Source organism: Vidua macroura, chromosome Z (assembly GCF_024509145.1).
Source record: "Vidua macroura isolate BioBank_ID:100142 chromosome Z, ASM2450914v1, whole genome shotgun sequence".
In the NCBI taxonomy this organism is placed as follows: domain Eukaryota; kingdom Metazoa; phylum Chordata; class Aves; order Passeriformes; family Viduidae; genus Vidua; species Vidua macroura.
The window spans coordinates 52,185,849-52,207,359 of NC_071611.1; the positions used below are offsets into that span (position 1 = coordinate 52,185,849).

At 40.4% G+C, this 21,511-nt stretch overlaps 1 protein-coding gene across 1 annotated transcript; it reads right to left on the reverse strand.

Annotated features, from left to right (window-relative positions):
* Positions 1–109: 109 nt before the first annotated feature.
* Positions 110–20,982, reverse strand: PTGR1 (prostaglandin reductase 1). Its single transcript, XM_054002737.1, is given in 10 exon segments — positions 110–320; positions 1,276–1,394; positions 2,589–2,694; positions 4,219–4,374; positions 4,656–4,773; positions 6,623–6,790; positions 7,991–8,050; positions 8,812–8,857; positions 10,728–10,834; positions 20,904–20,982. Coding segments are annotated over 9 exon segments (990 nt in total). The 5' UTR covers position 10,834; positions 20,904–20,982; the 3' UTR covers positions 110–209.
* Positions 20,983–21,511: the final 529 nt, after the last annotated feature.

The following is a 21,511-nucleotide window of genomic DNA, read 5'->3' on the forward strand; positions in this document are numbered from 1 at the left end:
GTAGCTCTGGCAAGCAATTCTCAATTTCGTCAAGAGCAAAGCAATTGGAATATACTTAGACTTACTAGCCAAATTATTAACAGAAGTTACCATTGCCAAACGTCCAGCAAAATGATTGAAACACACTGATCATATGATTTCACAAGTGAATTAAAAGCATCGAACAGAAACACATTCTCCTGCACCAGTCTCCCAGGAATATCTGATCTTCACACTTTTACAACAGCTTTTCCAAGATTTTCTCCCTTTAACATTCCTATAAAAGCCATTGGCATGTTCTCAAATCCTGCAGTGACTTGTTCATGGTACTTCACTTTTCCCTGTCAAAAGTAAGAAAGAAAAGTGCTGAATTTTCATCCACCAAAACTGAATAAATTGCAGCGATATTTTCTCCAGCATATATATTTCATTTGAAATATGCAAGCTGGCATGCATCAGGACAACTGCAAAACCAAGTGAGCTCTTGTAAGGATCTGCTTTTGTTGTAAAACCTTCTACTTGGAGTCATAACAGGAAGTAAAAGTCACTACTGTAAAAATATACCAGGACAGATTTATTGCTTCTTGGTTCCCAAACAATTGACAGGTAGGGGATCATTTCCCCAAAACCAGGCCTGTCTCTACCCATACAGAAGTACAGAATTGCAAATCCCATGATCAAAACCTGACCCATCCTAAAACCTCGTGTTTGTAAAAGCTAGAGCCTCCTAGCCTTTATTGGTCACACTCACAAAATTCTCACAGCCATTAACTTGGTTAACTAACTCAGCCTCCACCTAGAAAAATAAAATATAAGAAATTCCCTATGAAATCCCTTTAAAGCCCAGCTCCCAATACTATAAATTCATTCTTGCCAGTAACTTCAGCACTATACTACAATGGAAATCCTGGCCCATACTACAAATGACTGAATGAGAGATACAGGAATTACTCTAACTATGAAAATCTTCATTATCAGATAAATGTTTTGAAGCATGTTTCTGGGTAATTTATTCTGTACATGTATGAAGCATGTATTCTGGAAGCATGCTTCTTCAAAGCCTACATGTATTCTGGATTATATCTGAGTCTACGAGCTGATATCACACATCTCAACAAAACAGAAGGGATCAGGCTATACTGAACTTTATTCTAGTTTAAGTGTCTCTAGGATCAAGGCAGGGAGAAGGAAAGCATCATGCTGGGACCTCACCTAAACAGCTATGACACCTCTCTTGCAAAGATGGACTCTGCAGTGTGAGTACACCTTACAAACAACTGCCCCTTCCTTCCTTACCTCCACAACCCACTTCAGCAGGGCCTGCAGGCCTTCCTCCCGGCGATTGTTCCATCGGCTCACAAGAAACCCTTCCATTTGAAGCTCTTTGAAAATCATGGGCATCTGCACATAAGGCCCTGCAAGAGAAAAGAACCAGCAAGCCACCTGCAATATCAGTTTCATTCAGAGTAAGTCCAATGCATAAAGTGAGCTTTTAGCCAGCAGAAACCACTGAATCCCTTTCTTTCAGCCAGAAGCAACAAATATTTTTTCCAAAGAGAATTTCCAGCACAAAAGACCAAAGATTCATGGACAGATAGTCACTTAGGGAGACAAAGGCCTGATCCAGAAAGCTGTGGAGCTAAACAATTCTGAAAACAGTTTAATTCAGAAATAAAGTGGCTTCAGCTTCACTTAAGCTGAATCTCAAAAAGTTTTAACACCTTTTTTAATAGCCTTACAGGCTTTCATGCTCTCTCTAACTCTCAGAATTTAAGTTATAAACTCTAGAAAAACAGCTTCCTTAGTCACAAAAATGTGTGATAGTCTCCTCATTACCAAAAGCCTGTTCCATTTTTTAAAGTGATCTGAAAGTCCAAAGCCGGTCAGCTACCAAGGAGAATACAGTCCTCCTATTTCTTTTAGAAGGCAAATCTGGAAAACTTAATGCTATTGAAAATGAATATTCATTCAGCCACATTTCTCAGCAGTTTTATTAGAAGCTGAAATCTTACTGGGGAAAAAAAAAAGAAAACAAGAGAAAGCTTAAGCTACATCATCTAAAAACATGAGGGAAAACCATTATCTCATCTTAAAGTACATACTACTGTATAAAGGGCATCATGACTGTGATAAGTTGGAAAGGACTCTTTGTTCATCATTAAGGAAACCGCAAGACAGAAAGGAGTGAGCGGTAGACGGAGCGCTGACTCCCCGGCTGCACCCAGCGCTCTTTGCTTGCCATTGCTTGCTGTAATCAATAAATTTCTGATTGACTCTCGAAAGGCTGAACAAATTATTCACCTCAATTTATAACAATGACCCTGCCTTCTGCTGATCTGTATCTGCATAGGGCCATGTGGAGTCCTGTTTTAAGTATCTTAGCCACTCCTTTATTCCTAATCAACTGACATTCACCAGACAGCGTGCACAAAGGAGGAGTGCATGTACACACAAGGAGCATGGTCCCAGTGTCCCACAGCAGCAGTTAGTTACCTGAATGTATTCACATATACACACTAAAATGGCACAGGGAAGTTAAACAGTAGACTGCTCTTATGTCTTTCTGCCATCAAAGAGAAAATCATTTGAGACACAATAAAGACCCTCACCTTTCTGAGGCACAGAGTCATTGTACTGAGAGATGGTGCCACAGACTGCAATCCTTCCGTATGTCTTCATTTGGTTGATAGCAACACTGGCAAATTCTCCACCCACCTACGAGAACCAGAGCATGTGCCGCATTAGAGACAATCCAGTGTTTAACATTGACTGCCAAAATCTGCCAACATTGCATTGTTGCACCAATAGGTTCAATCGGGGAAAGCTTCCATTACCCCAAAGATTTGGCATCTGCAGAAACCCTTGCATTTACACAGTGCTCTAAGAACTCAGTCTCACTCTTCTAAAAATTATGAATGTAGGGAATTAGTTTTAATTCCAAATCTGCTTCCTGAAGCTTGGTTTGGAAGAATCAGTCAGGACTAGCACGTAGAACCTCCTCCCAAGAGTGCTGAGAAGCACCAACTCTACTTTTCCCACATACCAGTCTGCAATTTTACATCATGGTGATATAAACTTCTCACTTTATGGTTCTCATTTCCAAAACAGGGAACAGTTGTGAAAAGACGCTTTTAATAGTGAAAAACTGTGAGAAAATATACTGCTGTGCAGAGCTCTGCACAAAAGTTAGAAGTGAGAATGAAGGGAATGGACATGACCATAAAACCTATTTAAGACCTTAGCAGCAGGGGACATGAAATTTGGAAGGCTAAGGCAAAGTGGCAGGAGCTCCTGCCACAGAGACAAGCACCTTGCCCTGACACCAAACATTCCTTTCAATTGCCAGAGAAAGGCAAAACACCATGGCCTTCATCCCTGGATTGGCAGAAGCACTTCTGAAGGAAAGACATGCTAAAGAGGTGATGATGGCTTCTTTTAAACCGAGTAGCTAGCCAGGGCGGCTAGCTAGTATAGTTTAAGGCCAGTATATCCACTAATACCCCCGTGGCCAGGTATTATATTATTATCAGGTATAATACATATGTTAGGTATAGTAGGAAATCAAAAGAGACAGGGTTAGTTCTGTATCTTGAAAGTGAACTGACATGATCTAACTGCATCCATACTGTTAAATTTTCGTAGCCTTCAAAACAAGATGTTCAAATTCAAACACCTATCAAAAACAGTACATAGTCCCCATTAATTCCACCTATATTTGGGAGACATCAGAAACTTTCTGAGGGCTGCTCCAGTAGTTTTGCAAGTGGGCCTTGCTAATGTTTTGTTTACAGGTACCAATGCAGCCCCCATGACCACATAATGTGGAGCCATCCACACCCATTCTCCTTTCAGCAATAGCAGAGAACTGCCTGTGGTCGAAGGTGGGGCCAGGAATGGACTGGATCAGTTTCATATTACTGTGACTGTCACTTTCCAAAATGTGCCATGCTTTTCAGAAAGTGAAGTAAAACTTCTCTCTCTCCATTCATAAACACTACCAAAATCCAGTTTTGCCTTTTGGGTTTTGTTCTTTCTGTTACTGCTCAAGTCAGCTGCAGAAATATGTGTGGGAAGGGAACAGAAAAGCAGTAAGCTCCTATAGAGACATTGCTTGATTAAATAGATCTCCATATTGAAATCCTGGTGTAGACTTCAATCAGATGATTACAATATTGAGTTCCTGCTACACTTTAAAGAAAACGACAGCTGCTCAAGGCAAGGCCTTCTGTCTGAACTTACATTGTCAAAGAAACAGTCATAGCCATCAGGAGAGGCTTTACGCAGTGTTTCATCCCGAGATTTAACAGTCTTGTAATTAAAGACTTCATCAAAGCCTATTTTTTTCAGATAGGCAACCTTGTCATCTGAGCCAGCACAGCCAATCACTTTGCAACCCTGCAAGGAAAGGAGAAAAATATTTATAAACATGACCTGACAACAAGGCTGACACCCAGGGTGCTGGGTGAAGGGCTCACCCTTAAAATAAGGCTGTTGTCAGCATATGAGCTCCTGAAACTTCCAACTGGATTTGCTGTTTTCAGCAGCTTTTCCATCTCAAGACCATAGTGTAGGCATGCCTTCGGGGATGCTTGTCCTACTGATCGTTCATGGCCTTGTTGCCCTGTTTTACAGCTATGTCTTCTCAACGGCAAGTATGAGCAGTTCAAGCCACTCACCCCAATTTTAGCAAGCTGCCCCACCACAGAGCCCACAGCGCCAGCTGCAGCATTAACCAGTACTGTCTCTCCTGGCTTCATCTTGCAGACCTCCAGCAGACCAAAATATGCAGTGAGGCTGTAAAGAAAAGGAAAGAATGTTCAGTGAGAAACAGAAGATGACAGATAAAAAGATGTGACTTGACCACACTGATCCAAAATATTGTCACCACCAGAACAAGATAGTTTTCCTATATTGTGAAATACAAAACTTAATCCAACCTTCTTAATTTGGCTTTTTCACAGCCATCCCAGAAAAAAACCCACAGATACACTGCTGGGAAAGAGATTGTTGAGGCAGAAATCTCTCTAAGGTGGAAACAGCTTTCATTGTGCTCATTAGTCAAAAGGAGAAACAGTTAACTCTGTGACAATTCAGTTACATACTGGAAGAGATAGTAAATCCAATCTAGACACAGGTCAGTTGCCAGCTGGTAGTTTAATCTACTAGATTCAATTATACTCACCACAAATCAAAACTGGCAGAAAAAGATAAAAAGGCTGAGAAAAACTTGCTGAACTGATGGGCTCACTGCTCCAGAGGACTACTGTGCTATGGCTACTGGGTGAAACACCGAGTCATTAAGGTTGGAAAAGACCTCCAAGATCACGGAGTCCAACCTTTGAGCAATTACCACCTTGTCAACTAAACCTTAGCGCTAAGTACCACATCCAGTTGTTTCTTGAGCACTTTCAGGGACAGTTAATCCACCACTTCCCTGGACAGCCTCTTCCAGTGCTTGACAACCTCTTCTGCAAATAAATTCTTCCTGATGTCCAACCTAAACATCCTCTAATGCAGCTTGAGGCCATTTCCTGTTGTCCTGTCACTTGTTCCCTGGGAGAAGACACTTAACCCCATTTGGCTACAACCTCACTTGTAGTGAAGAGTAAGGTCTCCTTGAGCCTGCTTTTATCCATGCTAAGCAAGTCCAGCTTCTTCAGCTGCTTCTCATCAGACTTGTGCTCCAGGTCCTTCATCAGCTCCCTTGCCCTTCTCTGGATAGGCCCCAGCAACTCAAAGCCTTTCTTGTAGTGAGGGGCCCAAAACTGGAAACTATACTTCAAGTCTCACCAGTGCACTAGTAATCTGTAGGAACCACTAAAGTAGCTCATTGACTGGCCCAGAATCCCACAGAATTCTAATTTCTAAATTCAAGCTCATTTCTAAATTTCTAAATTCAAGCTAATTTCTAAATTCAAGCTCAGAGCTTCCCACATGGTCTGAACTGAAAGAGCTAACTGAATCCCTCTATATGACATCTAGAAAAAAACATGCATTTTGACTGATGCTAAAATGCAATCTCAGAAATTCTCCACCACACACAATTTTACAATCATTCTGAAAGCCTTCCAGATTATTACAACTGACAAAGTCCTGATCTCCCATAACAACTACAGAGAATGAGGTAAGAAATGCAAGCAGGTGACTGAGAGATTCCAATAGTACGTACAGATTCCAAAGCACAGCACTTCTGTCTGCTGCAGTGCAATTTAAAGGACATCTATTTTGCTGCATGATAGAGCATCTGTCTTTTGCATTTTGGGGTTGATTCTGGAAATATAGTGATAGCAACAGAGCCCAGTCAGTAAAAGCAGACTAGTCCAGGTGCCAGTGAAGTTTGAGGCTTTCCACTGAGGTAAACACAGACTGAACTCAATTCTTTCCAGTTCTTCCTGGATCCTCCTTCTGACTTAGTACAGCTCCTCAAGGAGAGGCCTGATAATCTCCAAGGTAAATCTCCTCTGATGGGCCAAAGGATGGGCCAAACTTCATGCCCTATACAGGGCAAGGGCATCCAGAAGCACACCTTTTTTACCAGCATGAATAGGCAATATGCTGGTAGAACAAGACTTACGTCAAACAGGAAGAAACCTCCTGCACACCAAAATCCAGAGGATAGTTGCCTTTTCATCTCAAAACTTACCCGGGCATGCCAACTGTTCCAAGAGCTAGAGATTTAGGGAGTGATTCTGGCCAATTGGAAGGGAGGAGTTATAGGCCTTTCCCATCAGAGATAAAATGAGTTCTCCAGCCCCTGTCAGCCACAACAAAGGCCCCCACTGTGAAAGCAGGATTTTTGCTTTCTACAATCCTGTTTAAGAAGTAAAACAAACAAACAAACAAAACTCAAGCAAAACTACATCCTGTTAGAAACAAATCAATACTGGCTCTTCCATTCTTCCAGTGATTCAGAAAATAAATATTTCATGTCATTATTTTTAACCCATAACTGCTGATGCTGTAGGTGTCAAGTGTCTTTCCTGAAATGTCTACAACCTCTTTTCATGAGGAAAATACTGGCAAGATGATTTTTGGTTCAGCCCCGCCCACAATAAACCAAATTTTCCCACACAAGTACCAACTCTTTCTTTGACTAGCACCAGTTTAGTTTGAGATCAGACCAGGCTGCTGTGTGTTAGAATGCAGGAAAGAGGATGCTGGAATTAAAACATGGAACAGCAAGGAGTTGCTGATAGGCTGTCTGTTCTCAGACAACCTGCACCTCATTTAGAAGCTGAAGATCCTGAAGATGGAACTTCCTGGGGTAATGAAACCAGATAAAAAGCAATATCTAAACTCAGGGAGATATCCACATCAGCAGTCTCTATGCCAAATGAAAATTCCACTTTCTTAGCTCAACAAGAAAACTGTGTTGGAAAGGGGTAGATAAGCAGCTTAGAATTATTAGAAACAGTTGACCTGTTAATCAGACTTAGTTGTTAATTTATCCCAGCACTCAATGTTTCTGCAGAGAAACACAAGAGTCAAAGGCCATAGATGTTCTTAGGCAGCAACTTACAGGCAGCACAGCAGGAGCAAGACGACAGAGGGAAGTATCTGTACAGCTACATTACCACAAGCTTGGGGAAAGCATGGATTTAAGGTTATATAACCCTTTGGCTAGAGCTGTATCTTTGGTGATGTGGAGGTATTTTCAGCTGGAGTAGATAGCATGCATGGTTGCAAACAGACTAGCACATCAGGTTTTAAAATGTGAAGTTCAAAATGTGTGCCAAGTACAATGGTTGGTTATTTGCAAAAATTGCCTTTGAAGACATTATGACCAGAAAAAACATACAGATTTTATCATAGGTCTAAATGGTTTCCAGAAAGGGAAAAGAGATTCTTAGAGGAAAAATACATTCCAACCAGCTACAGGTAAGAATGTCAGTAGCAGAAGTATGTAGACACAAGTCAAGGATGGGTAACATAATCTGCAGATGTCTCAAGTGTCAGCACATTCCTGTCGTGATCTGCCAGGCACAATGGTAACAGGAAGTGAAGGTCTTACCTGGCAACCTGCGTGCCTATCATTATGTCATCTTCCTTCATGATCCTTCGGCTGTAAGGTCTGCAACACAGGCAAGCACAGCTTACTGTGTGCAACTTTAATAATGTTCCAGATACACTACGAAGTAATAGCAACTGTTTGACCCAGGAAGAGAGTATCTATTGTTGACAGATCACAAGTAGCTTGTCATTGTAACAGCATAACTGGATGTTTTCCAGAGCCAGCTATTTGGGCATCCTGGGCAGGAGTGTTGGAGGGATGATAGCATTAACCTTCCCAGCATGGTCCATCACTACAAGAAGCCTGAGACCCAGAGAACTATCTCCAAATTTAGCATCCACAATGCCTCTTCAAACTACCCAGTCTCCCCGTGCTTCAACTATTGGGTATATCAGCAATGTCCAAGTTAGAGTATGTGTCCTTAAGTACAAGTTTGCTAAGTTAAATTAAGCGGGAACTGCTACGAGGCTGGAGTCTCATTTGAGTACACTGCATGCCCGTTGAAGACATGACAAGGAACAACAGCTGGTTCCAATAAAAGTCTAGGGCAGCAGAAATGTTACCCCAATGTCTAGCTAAATCTGACACAGCTCCATATATTGAGTCTTGTAATTCACAAGACTCAATATATGTATTATGTAGTATTCATACATAATACATGTATGTAATTAATATATTCAGTCTCATACATTTTTTAAAAAGCAGACAAAGGCATTGGGACTCTGGCAACAGTGTGTGCTGCTCACTGTTGTTTTGAGGTTTAAATGGCAATTCAAATGAGGTGCTTTAGCCAGAAATTCAGAAAGGACAAAAAGGTATACCTCATGTAAGGATCAACACTGAGAAACATTGATTCAAGCAGCAACTCTGCAATGAAAGACAAAGCAAATTCCTTGATATTAACAGTGCAGTAGAGCATAGTTTCCACAAGTCAGTCTTTCAGGTAAATTGATATGAACTCCTGACAGCTCAAAACCCCCATATCCCATCTATGTTTAGGCAAAACCTACCAGAAACAACTACTACATTCATTAGTTTTGGGTTATTGGTATGCTGTTGAAAAAGAAACTTTCTCCAGTGTAGTTTTAGGAAACTACCTTATTTTCAACCTTGCAATTTTGCATGTGTCTTGTATCTCTACAGAAGACTCAAGCAGCCAGAATTCCTAAACAAAATTTTCATTTAATTTTGATGTATATAAAATGTCATCCCATAATTCAGCCAGAAGAGGGTGGCACAGGTCAAATACAAACTAATTGGTTGCCTTAAACATAAGGCATTAGTTTATCTCTTCTAAGTAGCCTAATCCACTTTACTGTCTCTAACAACACTAGTTCTTGGGAAAGACATTGTTAAACATGTTTTAAACTTCTCATTTATGAACTACTTTTAGTGGTTCATCTCCACCTACTAATATTTTTCATTGCTTGTGCTGCAGCAGTCTAGCTGGAAATGTACTCAGATGTAAGTACCTTCCCATTACTAGAGAGAGAGAAGAAAAGCCATGTAACGTAACAAGGAAAGCATCACCTTTAAAAGTGTCATTGTAGTGTGAATTTTGCCTCTTTTTGTTTTAGGGATTAAAATAGGAAGGAAAAAATACTTCACGTTCTTAAATACCCACAGGTATGAAATTTTTAAGTGTATCCATAAATGTAAGAAGAAATCAGTTTTCAAATATTTAAGCTGTAAACATAATTGGTACTTTAATATCCTTCTGCACAATTCCTTCTACACACCTTTTAAAGTAAATGACAAGTGGTGGGATGAGGCTCAAGAAAATATGGTACAAATGTCCACATGAAACCAAAAATCAAAGTTCATTCTTTTATCAACAGCTCTTGCTATTGATATGATGATAAGTTATCATATCATGTTTTCTCTTTTCAAAACAGAGAAACACAGGAATAAAAACTGTCTTTTTTTTTTTTCCTATTTATATTCAACCTTTCTTCTTGTTGCAACAGATCAAGTAAGATAAGGACTGGCAAAAAAAAAAAAAAAAAGATTTTGAATGCAGGCAGAAATCTTGCCATCTTACTTCTTGAAATAAAAGATCAACATTCACTGGCTCCAGCCCTGAGGTCTTTCAGCTGCAGGCTCATTCCCAGTACAGTCACTCTGCTCTCCTCTAGGACTATCCTCAGTATTTTCTCTATCAGCATGAAAAACTCCACTGAAAACCTACTCCTATAGGGTATCATGTTCTCCATCTTTTTCCAAGGGATTTTGAAAATTGAAGTAGATATAAACATTTTACTAGCAAAACATGTTAGGAACTTAATACAGTTACTTCACTGGTTCTGAGTCACAGTCCACTTCTGTCTTTATGCATTGAACAAATTCTATTTTCCTTGTGGTTGTCAGTTTTGAGGCCATATCAGTTCAGTAATTTTCTCCATTTGCAAACACATTTGAATGCCTTTTTAATCAGGCAGCAAGTGTGATTAGGCAGCATGAAACTGTGAAAGGTAGGCCGCAATTGCTGTGTAATGGACTTAGAATTCAGTGATTGCTTCTAAGGGCCTTAACAGAAGGCAAGGTGTCTTTGAAACCACCAATTCCATCAGTGTACTTCTTCAGCAAGTGTCCTTCTCCGTTAAGGTTTGTGGCTTGTGATAAGCCAGCAATTTTGGAAATTCCAAAGAGAAACATGCAGTTTTATAGATCCATGGCCACACATCAGAAATCATATAAACTCCAGAAAAATTAGCAGTAAAGGTTGCACTCTGCTCACCTCCATCCTTTAGATTTGGTAGTTCTATCTTTTTCAGGTCAAAGTCACTGGTTTGGGGAAAACCATCAAAATGCTTCTTTAGAACCCACGCCTTGGCAATCACCATCCTGTACAACAAACACAGACAAAGCATACCTGTCAAAGCAATACCCAACAGTGCTACTGGGGCTGGTTTCGATTTCATCAGGCAAAACACCTATCTTAGTAATATGCCATCACACAAGAAAGCCTCTGCTTGTCTCTGTGGTAATATCACCAGGTTAAGAAAATGTCAGAAAAGTCCCCTCACAGCTTTAGCAACCTAGATCTTCCTGTGACCTGTGAGACCTCTGCCTGCTGGCAGCAAGTCCTCATGTGGGAAGTCATCCCAGCAAAATGTATAACTTCCACTCTAAAGATACTAAAGAAGAAAAATCTACTAGTTTTAGGAAGAAAACAATCACTTTAGATAGCCAAATTTAAAACTTTTGTCTATTGCCCCCATTACCTGAGGTGTCTACTTAACCTAAACTTTTACAAGCTTGAACCAAAGTGCAAGTGAGAAAACAAAGGTAACCAAGACTTCTTTCTGTGACACTCATATTGAAAGAAAACGCTTCTCCAGTTGTTAAGACTGGAGCTTGGAATTGGGAGCACACTGCTACCAACATTTTCCATACAAACAAATTACTTGCATTAATTCTATCCTCACAGGTCCTTTTCCCTTCTTACACCCAAGTGAATCAACAAGAACAAAGAAAGAGAAGCTTATACTTAGAGCAGGCAGGTGAAAACTGGGTCTTCTGCTGACAAGTCAAGGAAAAAACTGGGTCTTCTGCATCTGCTCAGCCAGTGGCTGGACTCCTTCAGTCACACACACTTATAAAAGATGAAAATGTCTGCTGTTGGTAGGTACCACCCTCAGTACACTTTCCAAGAAGTAAGTAAACACAGCCTATGGCACACCCACTGTGATTCACCATCTTCCAGTTAAAGATTTGAGATCAACCTTTCAAACCTGCCCAGTTCAGTGTCCAGCCAGTTGAACAGGCATGTTGTCAAGCACGCAATGCTAAATGCATAAAACCCGTGGTTCTAGAACCCACAAAATACTGCAGTCGGGAGACAAGACTGTGATAAGTTAGAAAAGATTCTTTGTTCATCAAGACAGAAAGGAGAAGCCTTGTGTAGATAACAGAAAATCAAAGGAGAAGCCTTGTGTAAGATAACAGAGAACCAAAGGAGAAGCCTTGTGTAGATAACAGAAAACCGACAGACAGAAACTAACTAGTATGTTGATTACTTAAGCTGGTTGTGTAATTAGAACTTAGGTGCATATAACATATAAGCTTATATGGGAAAGACCATTACAGGGCCGTGGACTTTCACCAAGGAAGAAGAGAGGAGCCTTTGTCAAACGACCACCAGAGAGTAGAAGACGACCCCCTAGCAACAGAGGGCGCAAGGGCAGAGTACACCCAGAGATACCGCAGACACGGAAGAAAGAGAGTATAAAAAGACTGTGGGAAGGGGGAAACGGTGTGAGCCGTTTGCGGAGCGGGGACTCCCGGCTACACCCAGCGCTGTTTGCTTGCCATTGCTTGCTGTAATCAATAAATTTCTGATTGACTCTTGAAAGGCTGAACAAATTATTCGCCTCCATTTATAACAAGACTATCCATCACAACAGGAGTTTATTCAAATTACATTTTACCTATCCAGCCCTGAAACTCTTAATAGTTCTACCTCTGTGCAAAAATATCTAATTAAAAATTAGTGTCCATTTCATTGCTCAATTCATACTTTAACACAGCAAATACGTTCTCCGCTCATGGTATATGCCCTGACATGTTCTCTGTTCCCTGCACAAGGAAAGCTTATGCTGAAACAGAGATTTTTGGAGTTCACTTAAGTTAACAAAATGAATTAAGCATTTATATTCTAGCTTGTAGAGTTATGTGTTAAATTTTAACCTTTTACTTAAGAAACCTCTGCCATAGTACAAAGGGCATAAGAAAATGCAAATTTCTGAAGCTTCTTGCATTAAGAACAATACCAGAGGGGACCGAGGATGCAAAGAACCCAGATAAAGAGGCTCCTCTGTCTCCAAGCCCATCAAGACTGACAGATGAACTGCCCATCAAGACTGACAGATATACTTAGATAAGCACCAAAGGACCAAAAGCGCACGTGCAAAGGAGAAAAGGTGAAAAGTTCAACCATGAAAAAAAGACCACAATCTTCAGCCTCAAGAGACCACCAGAGACCCCTGTACGACCACCACAGCAAACCATGCGTGCCCAGAAAGGCATGGACCTATTTAGCATGAGAGGCAAGGACAGGCAGGGCCAGGGGTTGAATATGTATGGTAAAGTTGTGTAATGTATTGCATATGGAACACCCTTGGGAATAAAGGTGTGGGTCAGACTGAGGCTCGGGGCACAAGTTTTTGGAGAGCTATCGCACTTGTGCCGGGCGCTGACATACACACCCACTTCATAACTACCCCAGGTTGTGGAGTCTATTTATTTATTCCGCGTATCACTTCATTGCAGCTAAGAATCTATCTACGAGCCACCTCAAGAAACAATAGAAAAATTTGGCATTTTGCACCAACTATGTTGCAATGAAGTATGTAGCAAGGAAGAAAACTTTGTGCAGGGGACCATCTTCAGCTTTTGTTCTTTTTGTGAAAACGCACAAGTACAATATGAAGGGTGAAAAGTGTAAAAAAACCAATATATAGCAACGTGTTCAACTACAAAATCCATGAAGGCTGAAGTGCTAATTAGTACCAAGGACCTGAGGAAAAGAAAGCAAAATGTGTTTAAACATGCACATGCAAGGATCAGGGGGAATAGGTCAAACTCTCCACTATTTAGATAAAAGAGTAAGTCACCAAATCCAGAAACTAATCAGCACTCGACAACTTTCTGTGATGAAACAGAGATATTCCATATTCCTCAATGACACAGAAACACAAGTGAAGGTTTCCTGCACCAGAAGTGTGTGCTGGGAAAATAACCTTTCACAAAATGAAGTATCATCAAAATCGAAGCATCCCACAGTAGGTAAGTGGGCCAGCATTTGTATCTGCTGCTTTATGTATTTGCTTTGGTATCAACAGTGTTTGACTGTAACAAAAGATACCATGACACTGTAGCAACAACAAAGCAAAGCCGGAAAACTTGTTTACAAGAGTAAAAGGTGAGTTCAGAGAAACACAAAAATGATCCCACTCACTAGCTTACACTCACAGGCTTTGAGAGGGATTTGTCCTACCTGTGTGCCCTGCATTCAGACAGGTACCCAAGTGCTCCAACCAGGAATGACCAAGGACAAAGAGATGCTGGCTAGACCGGCAGCCATTCACTGACGCGCCATCAGTACTCCCGGGAAGCCAACAATGATTCAGAAATTACTTTGTCTTTCATCCTGTCACGTGTTTGTGAATCATGAATACTGATTCCCTGCTTTTTGTCTCTTTTGTCTGTATGCCTCCAAGGCACCAGCCCTGTTTTTTACTTTCCCACTATCCTATATTAGTAGCTTGAGTCTTCACGTCTGAGTACAGGAACTTGTTACTTGCTTCGGGCTGTCCTTTGTTTTCCCTACCTGGCCAATTCAAACCTGGTGTAATCATGATGATCTGAAAATCCACGTGCCATAGTACTGGCCATTTCTGTCTCTCTTCCGTTGTTTCTTCGACTGCTTCTACTCTCAGATCTTCTATTCACACGAATCCTCACCTTCCTATCAAAGATCTCTACTTTCTGGAATACACGGGTTTTCTTCTGCAGAGCACTGATCCTGCCTAGGAACACTAGTAAAACACTGATTTCACTATACCCTTTTTTGTTATATTTAAGCCTAATTTTGGAAAAAATTCTGTCTACTAATTTCTTGTTTTCTCTACTGAAAATGATTTTGCATCATTATATCCACTTCAAGGCTAGGAAGTCTTCACTTCAGTGCTGTAGGTCATAAAACAAAAAACCCCAAACCAAACAGAAAACACAGATGCATGCTTGATTAATGGATCCACAAACTAATTTCCAGGTTAACAAACCAAGATGATGTTGTATGTTTGAATACAAAATCGTAAGAAGTTCTAAGGACTACACTGCTTAAGCATATTAAATAACTCCAAAGGATAAACAGCAGTGAGACAACATTTATGGGTTCCAGCTAAATCTTACTGGACTAAGTACGTCATAGCCACAATCTCAGTTCCAAGAACAGTAATCTGCTCTTGTAAACTATAATACTACTTTCTTTTCAGTGCCAGTAGGTTTGTATAATAGGTTTGTATAATTTCTTTTGACAGTTATTTATATCTTAGTTAACCAGGAGTTATGTGATTTTTTAAAAAATTTGTAATGAACTACATTTGATTAATTAAAAAAAAAAAGTCTGACTGTGATTTTAGCTGGTTTTGATTTAGATTTATGTTGGCTGAATGTCCAAAGAAGACCCTGAGAAATTACCTCACTGCAACTGCAGAAAGGAGCTCCATGAACCCATACCTCTTAGACAATCTAATCAATAGTTAAAGAACAAAATTCAATAAAGAATTATTCAATTGTTATCAATTAACTAGAGATTAATTAGAAGTCATAGAACAAGAAAAATAAGAATCAAAGGTCTATACATCCCAGAAAACTTTTAGTACATTGCAGGTGCAATAAGGGAGCCATTTCATAGTTGAGTACACCTCAGAAAACTTAATCAACAGGAATTGTCTAACCAGGACAGTAAATAGATTAAATGTTCTGGAAGTACTTAAAAGAAACAAATCACATATACTATGATGCAATAAGTAAGGCAGATTGTTCGGAGTTTCTATAAAAAATCTTAAATGTTATAATGTATAAAAATGCCTGAAAATTGTTGGTTTTTTGAACAGGTCTCTGCAAATAAATTCCCAATATGTTCCAAAATTTGACTCAAAATTGTTATTAGGAATGTTCCTCTAACAGCTTTTTGCTGGTAGATTTAAAACTCTTTGTTTCACTTCTGTGTGTTTTCTGTATAAAGTGTTTCATAGACCATTATAATCATTACAGTGAAGAGACTGCTATGATAACTTGAGAACAAACAGCACAGAGAGTGATAAGAAGACGCCTTTAAAAATAAGGTGATGCACTTCTGCTTGATTTTCTTACAAAAGAACCATTAAAGCCTTTGCTGAAATTTAAGTCCAAGACATCACTTATTCTTGATGTCAATGATGTCCTTCAAACCCTCCTTGCCCTGTGGTCTAGCCCATCAAGTTATCAAATAATAAAGACTATCAAGGAAAGAGGTAATGGATTGGGAAGTCTTGGCATTTTGCACTAACAATATATGTATGTAACAAAGCAAAGATCCCACCTGTGTTCATTGCTGCAAACTGTAGCAGAGCTGAAGGTGAAAACAAAGCACCTTCACATAGGTAATCATAGCTCAGTCCCCAAAATCAACATGAGTAAGGAGGTTCACAATTAAGGGGAAAATGGAAGAGAAGAATGAAGAGGTGAAAACTGGAATACCATAATACATACTAGCAAGTAGAACAGAAGAGACAAACAACTCTGAGAAAACTGAAGTAGTTTCAGTAGACTGAAGAGCTAATGGTGATAGCTGAAATCTGGGAATCATCACATTAAAGCAGAAAATCAGTAAAGATTTCAAGACAGCATGAGTCAAATCAGAAAAGTTTACCTTTCTTAAATAACCTCAGCTGTTATTCCTGAGTGGTGTGGTATGATTTCCTAGCCTGGATTTGCCCAAATCTAATCTTGAGGACAAAATCCTTTTAGAAACCTGTCAGTTACATGAGTTCAATTCAAATTTTGGGTTAGCTTAACAGCTCATCTTCCTGACAATCACAATTTGCAGATATGATTGTGGTACTTCTCCTTTTATCTCCATTCTGAAGCAGTTACACCTATGCTCATACCCACATTGGAAGAAAAGAGTATGATTAAAAGCTGAGTAAAGTGCATCTCAGATATAATTAATTTGTAGATTGTTTCTGAGGAGAAATTCACCCATCACCACAACAGCAAAATTTTTCTGGTAATCATAATCTTATCTATTTTTTTCCCCCAGATCTAATTTATTAGTCTTCTGCAACATTACAAAGCAAAGTGGTAGGAACTAGCATAAGGGACAAATACCTTAAAAAAACCCCGAAACAAACAAAAAAACCAACCCACAAAAAAAAAAAAAAAAAAAAAAAAAAAAAAAAAAAACAACAAAACAAAACAAAAAAAAACAAAACAAAACAAAAAAAAACCCCAAACTCACATAAAAGGACTTCTTGGCAGTAGATACTGCCAAGGGAGTAATAATCCAGAGGCTACCTCAGGACTTCCCGTACACATACAAGGATTACCAATTACCTAGGAGTGAATATGGCCTCAAATCCTACATTCCTACAAGCTTTAGCAAAAATTACCTGTTCTTCCCCTCTGTCTTAGTTCTTACAATGCCTTTTCAATGGTACTTTTTTTTCCCTGTGGTAAGAACCAAGTAAAGGCAAACTACTCCCATGCTACTTTTGTCAGAGACAGTACTGCAAATATCCACGCAAGCATGACACTGCATTATGAAAAAATAAAGCTGCAACTACACTTACTTACGCAATACTATCAAATCTTGGAAGAAGGTCAAAGATTGAAGGTGACTAGTTTTCACTCTGCTAAATGACTGAGCTACCCTGCACTTTGTTATCAGGTAGCAATTCCAACAGAGGTTCAAAGGAGCAAGTTCACATGAGGAAGTGAAAAGGGAAGACAACAGCATCACAGAAATAGGTCAGCTGCATTCAGGTCTCAGAAACTGCACATAAAGTAAGACCTTATCACTCTTTACAGCTATCTGAAAGGAGGCTGTAGCCAGGTGGGGGCCAGTCTCCAAGCAACAGGATGAGAGGAAATGAGCTTACGCTGAATCAAGGAAGATTTAGTATAGGTGCTATGAAAATATTATTCACAGAAAGGGCTGTAAAGCATTGGAACATGCTGTCCAGGGAATGAGTGGAATGACCATACCTGGAAGTGTTCAAAAAAACATTTGGATATGGCACTTGAAGCCATGTCTACTACATGGACAAACTACATTCATTTACTGGTGAACATGGTGGTGCCAGGTTGGACTTGATGATCTTAAAGGTATTTTTTCCAACTTTAGCAGTTCTATGGTTCTATGGGGCACAGCAGTTGATGTGCGCTGACAAAAAAAGCTGAAGCTTCTTAAAGGGCCAGCTGTGCTTTCCTAGTCACTGCATAGCACCCTAAACTTCTTTGAGGCACTTTTATTACTTCTGCCATACTTAAATGTTGAAACATATGTTGTAACATCAGTAAATGCAAAATTTTATCAAAGCTGTAGAGACACCTTGTAGCCCAGTTTCACTTCTTAGATTTGCAGGAACAGGCCTGTTACTGCCCCACAGAGAGAAATGTTTAATATGCTTGATTTTACTACTGCCAAAGAAAACTTCGAGTTCTAAAAAGCATAGATTTCTACAAACGTTAAACACCTCCTTGGAGTGTACACATTTCTTGCAGCATAGTGACTAAGTGAAGTCGGAAAGGAAGCTGGTGTTTTCAAGCACCAGCGATCTCTCTGAAGCCCTCTCCTGGATTTCTATAATATAACATGGGTAGTTTCATCGTTGAACAAGTTCCTGCTTGAAACACGCACAACCAACTGCTCCCTCAAGACAGAAACTTGCTGCTCCAGCCCACTCAGCATGTACATACATCTGATCTGGTATGTGTTACCTGTTATCTTATAATATTAAAGAGAGAGATAAATGAAAAATTAAAGGGACATGAGGAAAAAAAGAAGAGGGATGTCAACAAAAGTCCAAGGAAACAAATTTTAAGAGTTGAAGCACAGATCAGATTGCACACAGACATGCGAAGCTGTATTATTTTTGAAAGATAAAGATTTCACAACCTTCAGGCAACCTGTTCTAATATCTGACCTTGACATGGCTTGGCAGGGGGAAATCTCAGGACTCTCCATGTGCCATTGGAAAACACTGTTTAGCAAACAACATTTATCATCTCTTACCATGCATTCCCCTCAGATGAGGTGGGTTCCATTCTCTTAATATTATCTTGCTAAGCAGCTAGAGAAGGCAGCAGAAACAATAGCTTTTGTTTCTGGAGACTGAACAAAGCCATTTCTCTCTTCGTTTTCCTTCATCATCTTGGTGACCCTACACTAGATTTGTTCATGTGCATGTGTATCAGTGACTTTCTTCTACTAGGGAACTGAGAATGCTGGATGCAGCTGGATCCAAGTTCAGGGTAGTGGGGAAAAGATTCTGCTCTTCCAGGCCATGACTGTCAATGTCTTTCATAAAGATATCAAATATTATGGCTAGTAATGGGCTGCCATGGACTTTGTCCTGTGGTGGACAATCCTCCAATTTAGGGACAAGTTTAACTCACCAATTTGTCTCTGAGGTAGGGCTAGATGAACATTCCATTTACAGACCATAGGAAATATCTCAGTCAGAACTCACACTCATGATCAGTGTTGATCACTGGCAAGAGGCAAATCTGTCAGGTGTCATATGTCACTGCAGTATGGCTTCTTTATCATGATACTGGGACCCCTAGGATGGCAATTTTCACAGATGCAATCCTACCACTAGACTTTCACTTATAGTGGGAAACACTTTGCTACTCCAGTCCCCACCCTGCTGTCCACCCACTCGAAGGGTATGGGAAGAGAGGTGGTTTGCCATTGAAGACTGAGGCAAAAAATTTGATGAGTACATCAGCCTTCTCATCCACTGCTACCCTTCTGCCAGCCTTGCATTTCCCACGGTGGTATGTGTGTGTACACTTTGTTTGACTTCTCCTGTCAAAGTAACATATCTGTAGAAATGTTTGTTGTTATTCTTCACACTCCTTGTCAAGTTCAGCTCCAGATGGCCCCTGGCCTTCCTCAGCCCATCCCTACACAATCAGACTCCCTATACTCTTCCCAGATATCTGTGTCTGCTTCCACTGCCTCTGCATGTCCCTCTTGCCTTTTTGTTTGACTCATCCATGCTGATTTTTTGCCTTCCTTACCCAATTTCTTGTGACTGTGCATCACTAGCTCTTGTGTTCTATGGAAGGTGTCCCTAAAAATATGTCACCTCTTGTATAAAAGGGCAGATTCAAAGAGGATTCTACTGACTAGCTCCTTGAACAGCTGGAATTTTGCTTCCCTGAAGTTCAGTGAAGTTATTATAACAATAACAAAACCACTCCTAGATAGCCAGCTGCTAAAAATATATTTTCCTTCCTCAAACCATGTGTTATATTTGTTCCAAGGTGCTAACTGCATGTTAAATAGCTACAACTGGATTTTTATTTCTTAAAATGAAGCACTCAAATTTAAGTCTTATGACATCAAAGCTATTACAGATCTACTTAAGAACTTATTTCTTAATACTTAAGAAATTACTTTTCTTTCCCATGTCATATGTATATAGGAGTAAACCTGGCTGTCTTCATATGACGAAGCCTCTCACATCAGAATTGCTTCTGCTTTATTTCCATTTCCCTATTTCAGGCTGTGGTTTATCTGGATGGAAAAGAAGCGGCTGGAGCAAGTGCAGTACTAGCTCCCCAGCTGCCAGCTCCACACATTGAGAATGACTTTGGCCATTTGAAGAACAACCAAGTGCCACCTTCAGTGTAGTCCAAGCAGCCACCTCTAACAGGAACAAACCAGGCACCCTACTGCAGGCAAGAAACACTCAAGCACGTTTGCCAAAGAAGGTAGATTCAAAATTAATTTGGAAGCATTTTCAATTTGCTAAATAAAGAGTGGGCTGCATAGTTACACAGTATCAATCTGATTCTTGTTTAAATTAAAAATATTTTTTCCTAGTATAGGTTCCAGATGTAAGCAAGTGAACTGCAGATAAGGGACCATCAAGTACTTCTGGTCACAGTACTTCCAGCAGCAGTGCTGTCACACTAATGCCTTAAACAGCTGCATCCAATATAATTCCTGAAGCAAGCAAATGCTCTATATTTTTCTGCCCTAATGTAATGTAGACCTTCAGTCTGAATTATTTCGAATTGCTGAAATAACATCAAACTCAGTAGTCCAGGACACCAAGTTTTACAGCAGACCTCAACAGTAACACCATCCAGCTGACAGCTCGAGCCCGCCTGCGAAGTCATGTCTACTTACACAGCACGACAAAACTAGGCTCAGAAACGAGTAAATGCATCCAGCCGACTTTGCTTTCCTGCTTTGACCAGTGGAGCAATGAATAGACAACTACTGTTCTTCCAGTGACACGTACTCATACGTTTTGAACAAGTTCTCCTAATTCTGCTCGAATGGAAGAATGTCTGTATAAATTACAACAATAGATTTGAACAGGCATAAATGGCGCTTGGGGTTTTTATTTTTTGGGGAGGAGGGAGTGGGGTGGGATGGCATAGTAGGAATGCATGTAGGAAGTACAGAACAGCACTTCCTTCATTTTGGTATAATTTCAGAGAGGTACAAAGACACTTTCCGCCGCAGCCCGGAGCTAACGCTCAAGCTCCTCAGCCGCGGTGCAGAACTCCCCAGGAACGCCCAACTGTCTTCCGGTCCACCCCCATCTCCCTCGGGGACCACAGGCCCCCGGCCGCTCTTCCTCCCTGGGCCGGCACCCGCCATTTTCCGCCGGCTCCCGCTCCCGTCAGAACCGAAGGAGCCCTCTCGTAGCCGTGCCTGCCCGCCCTGGGGTGCGCGCAGCCCCTTCCGGCCGCGTTCCAGCTGTGCTCCCCTGCCCAGGAGGCGCCAGG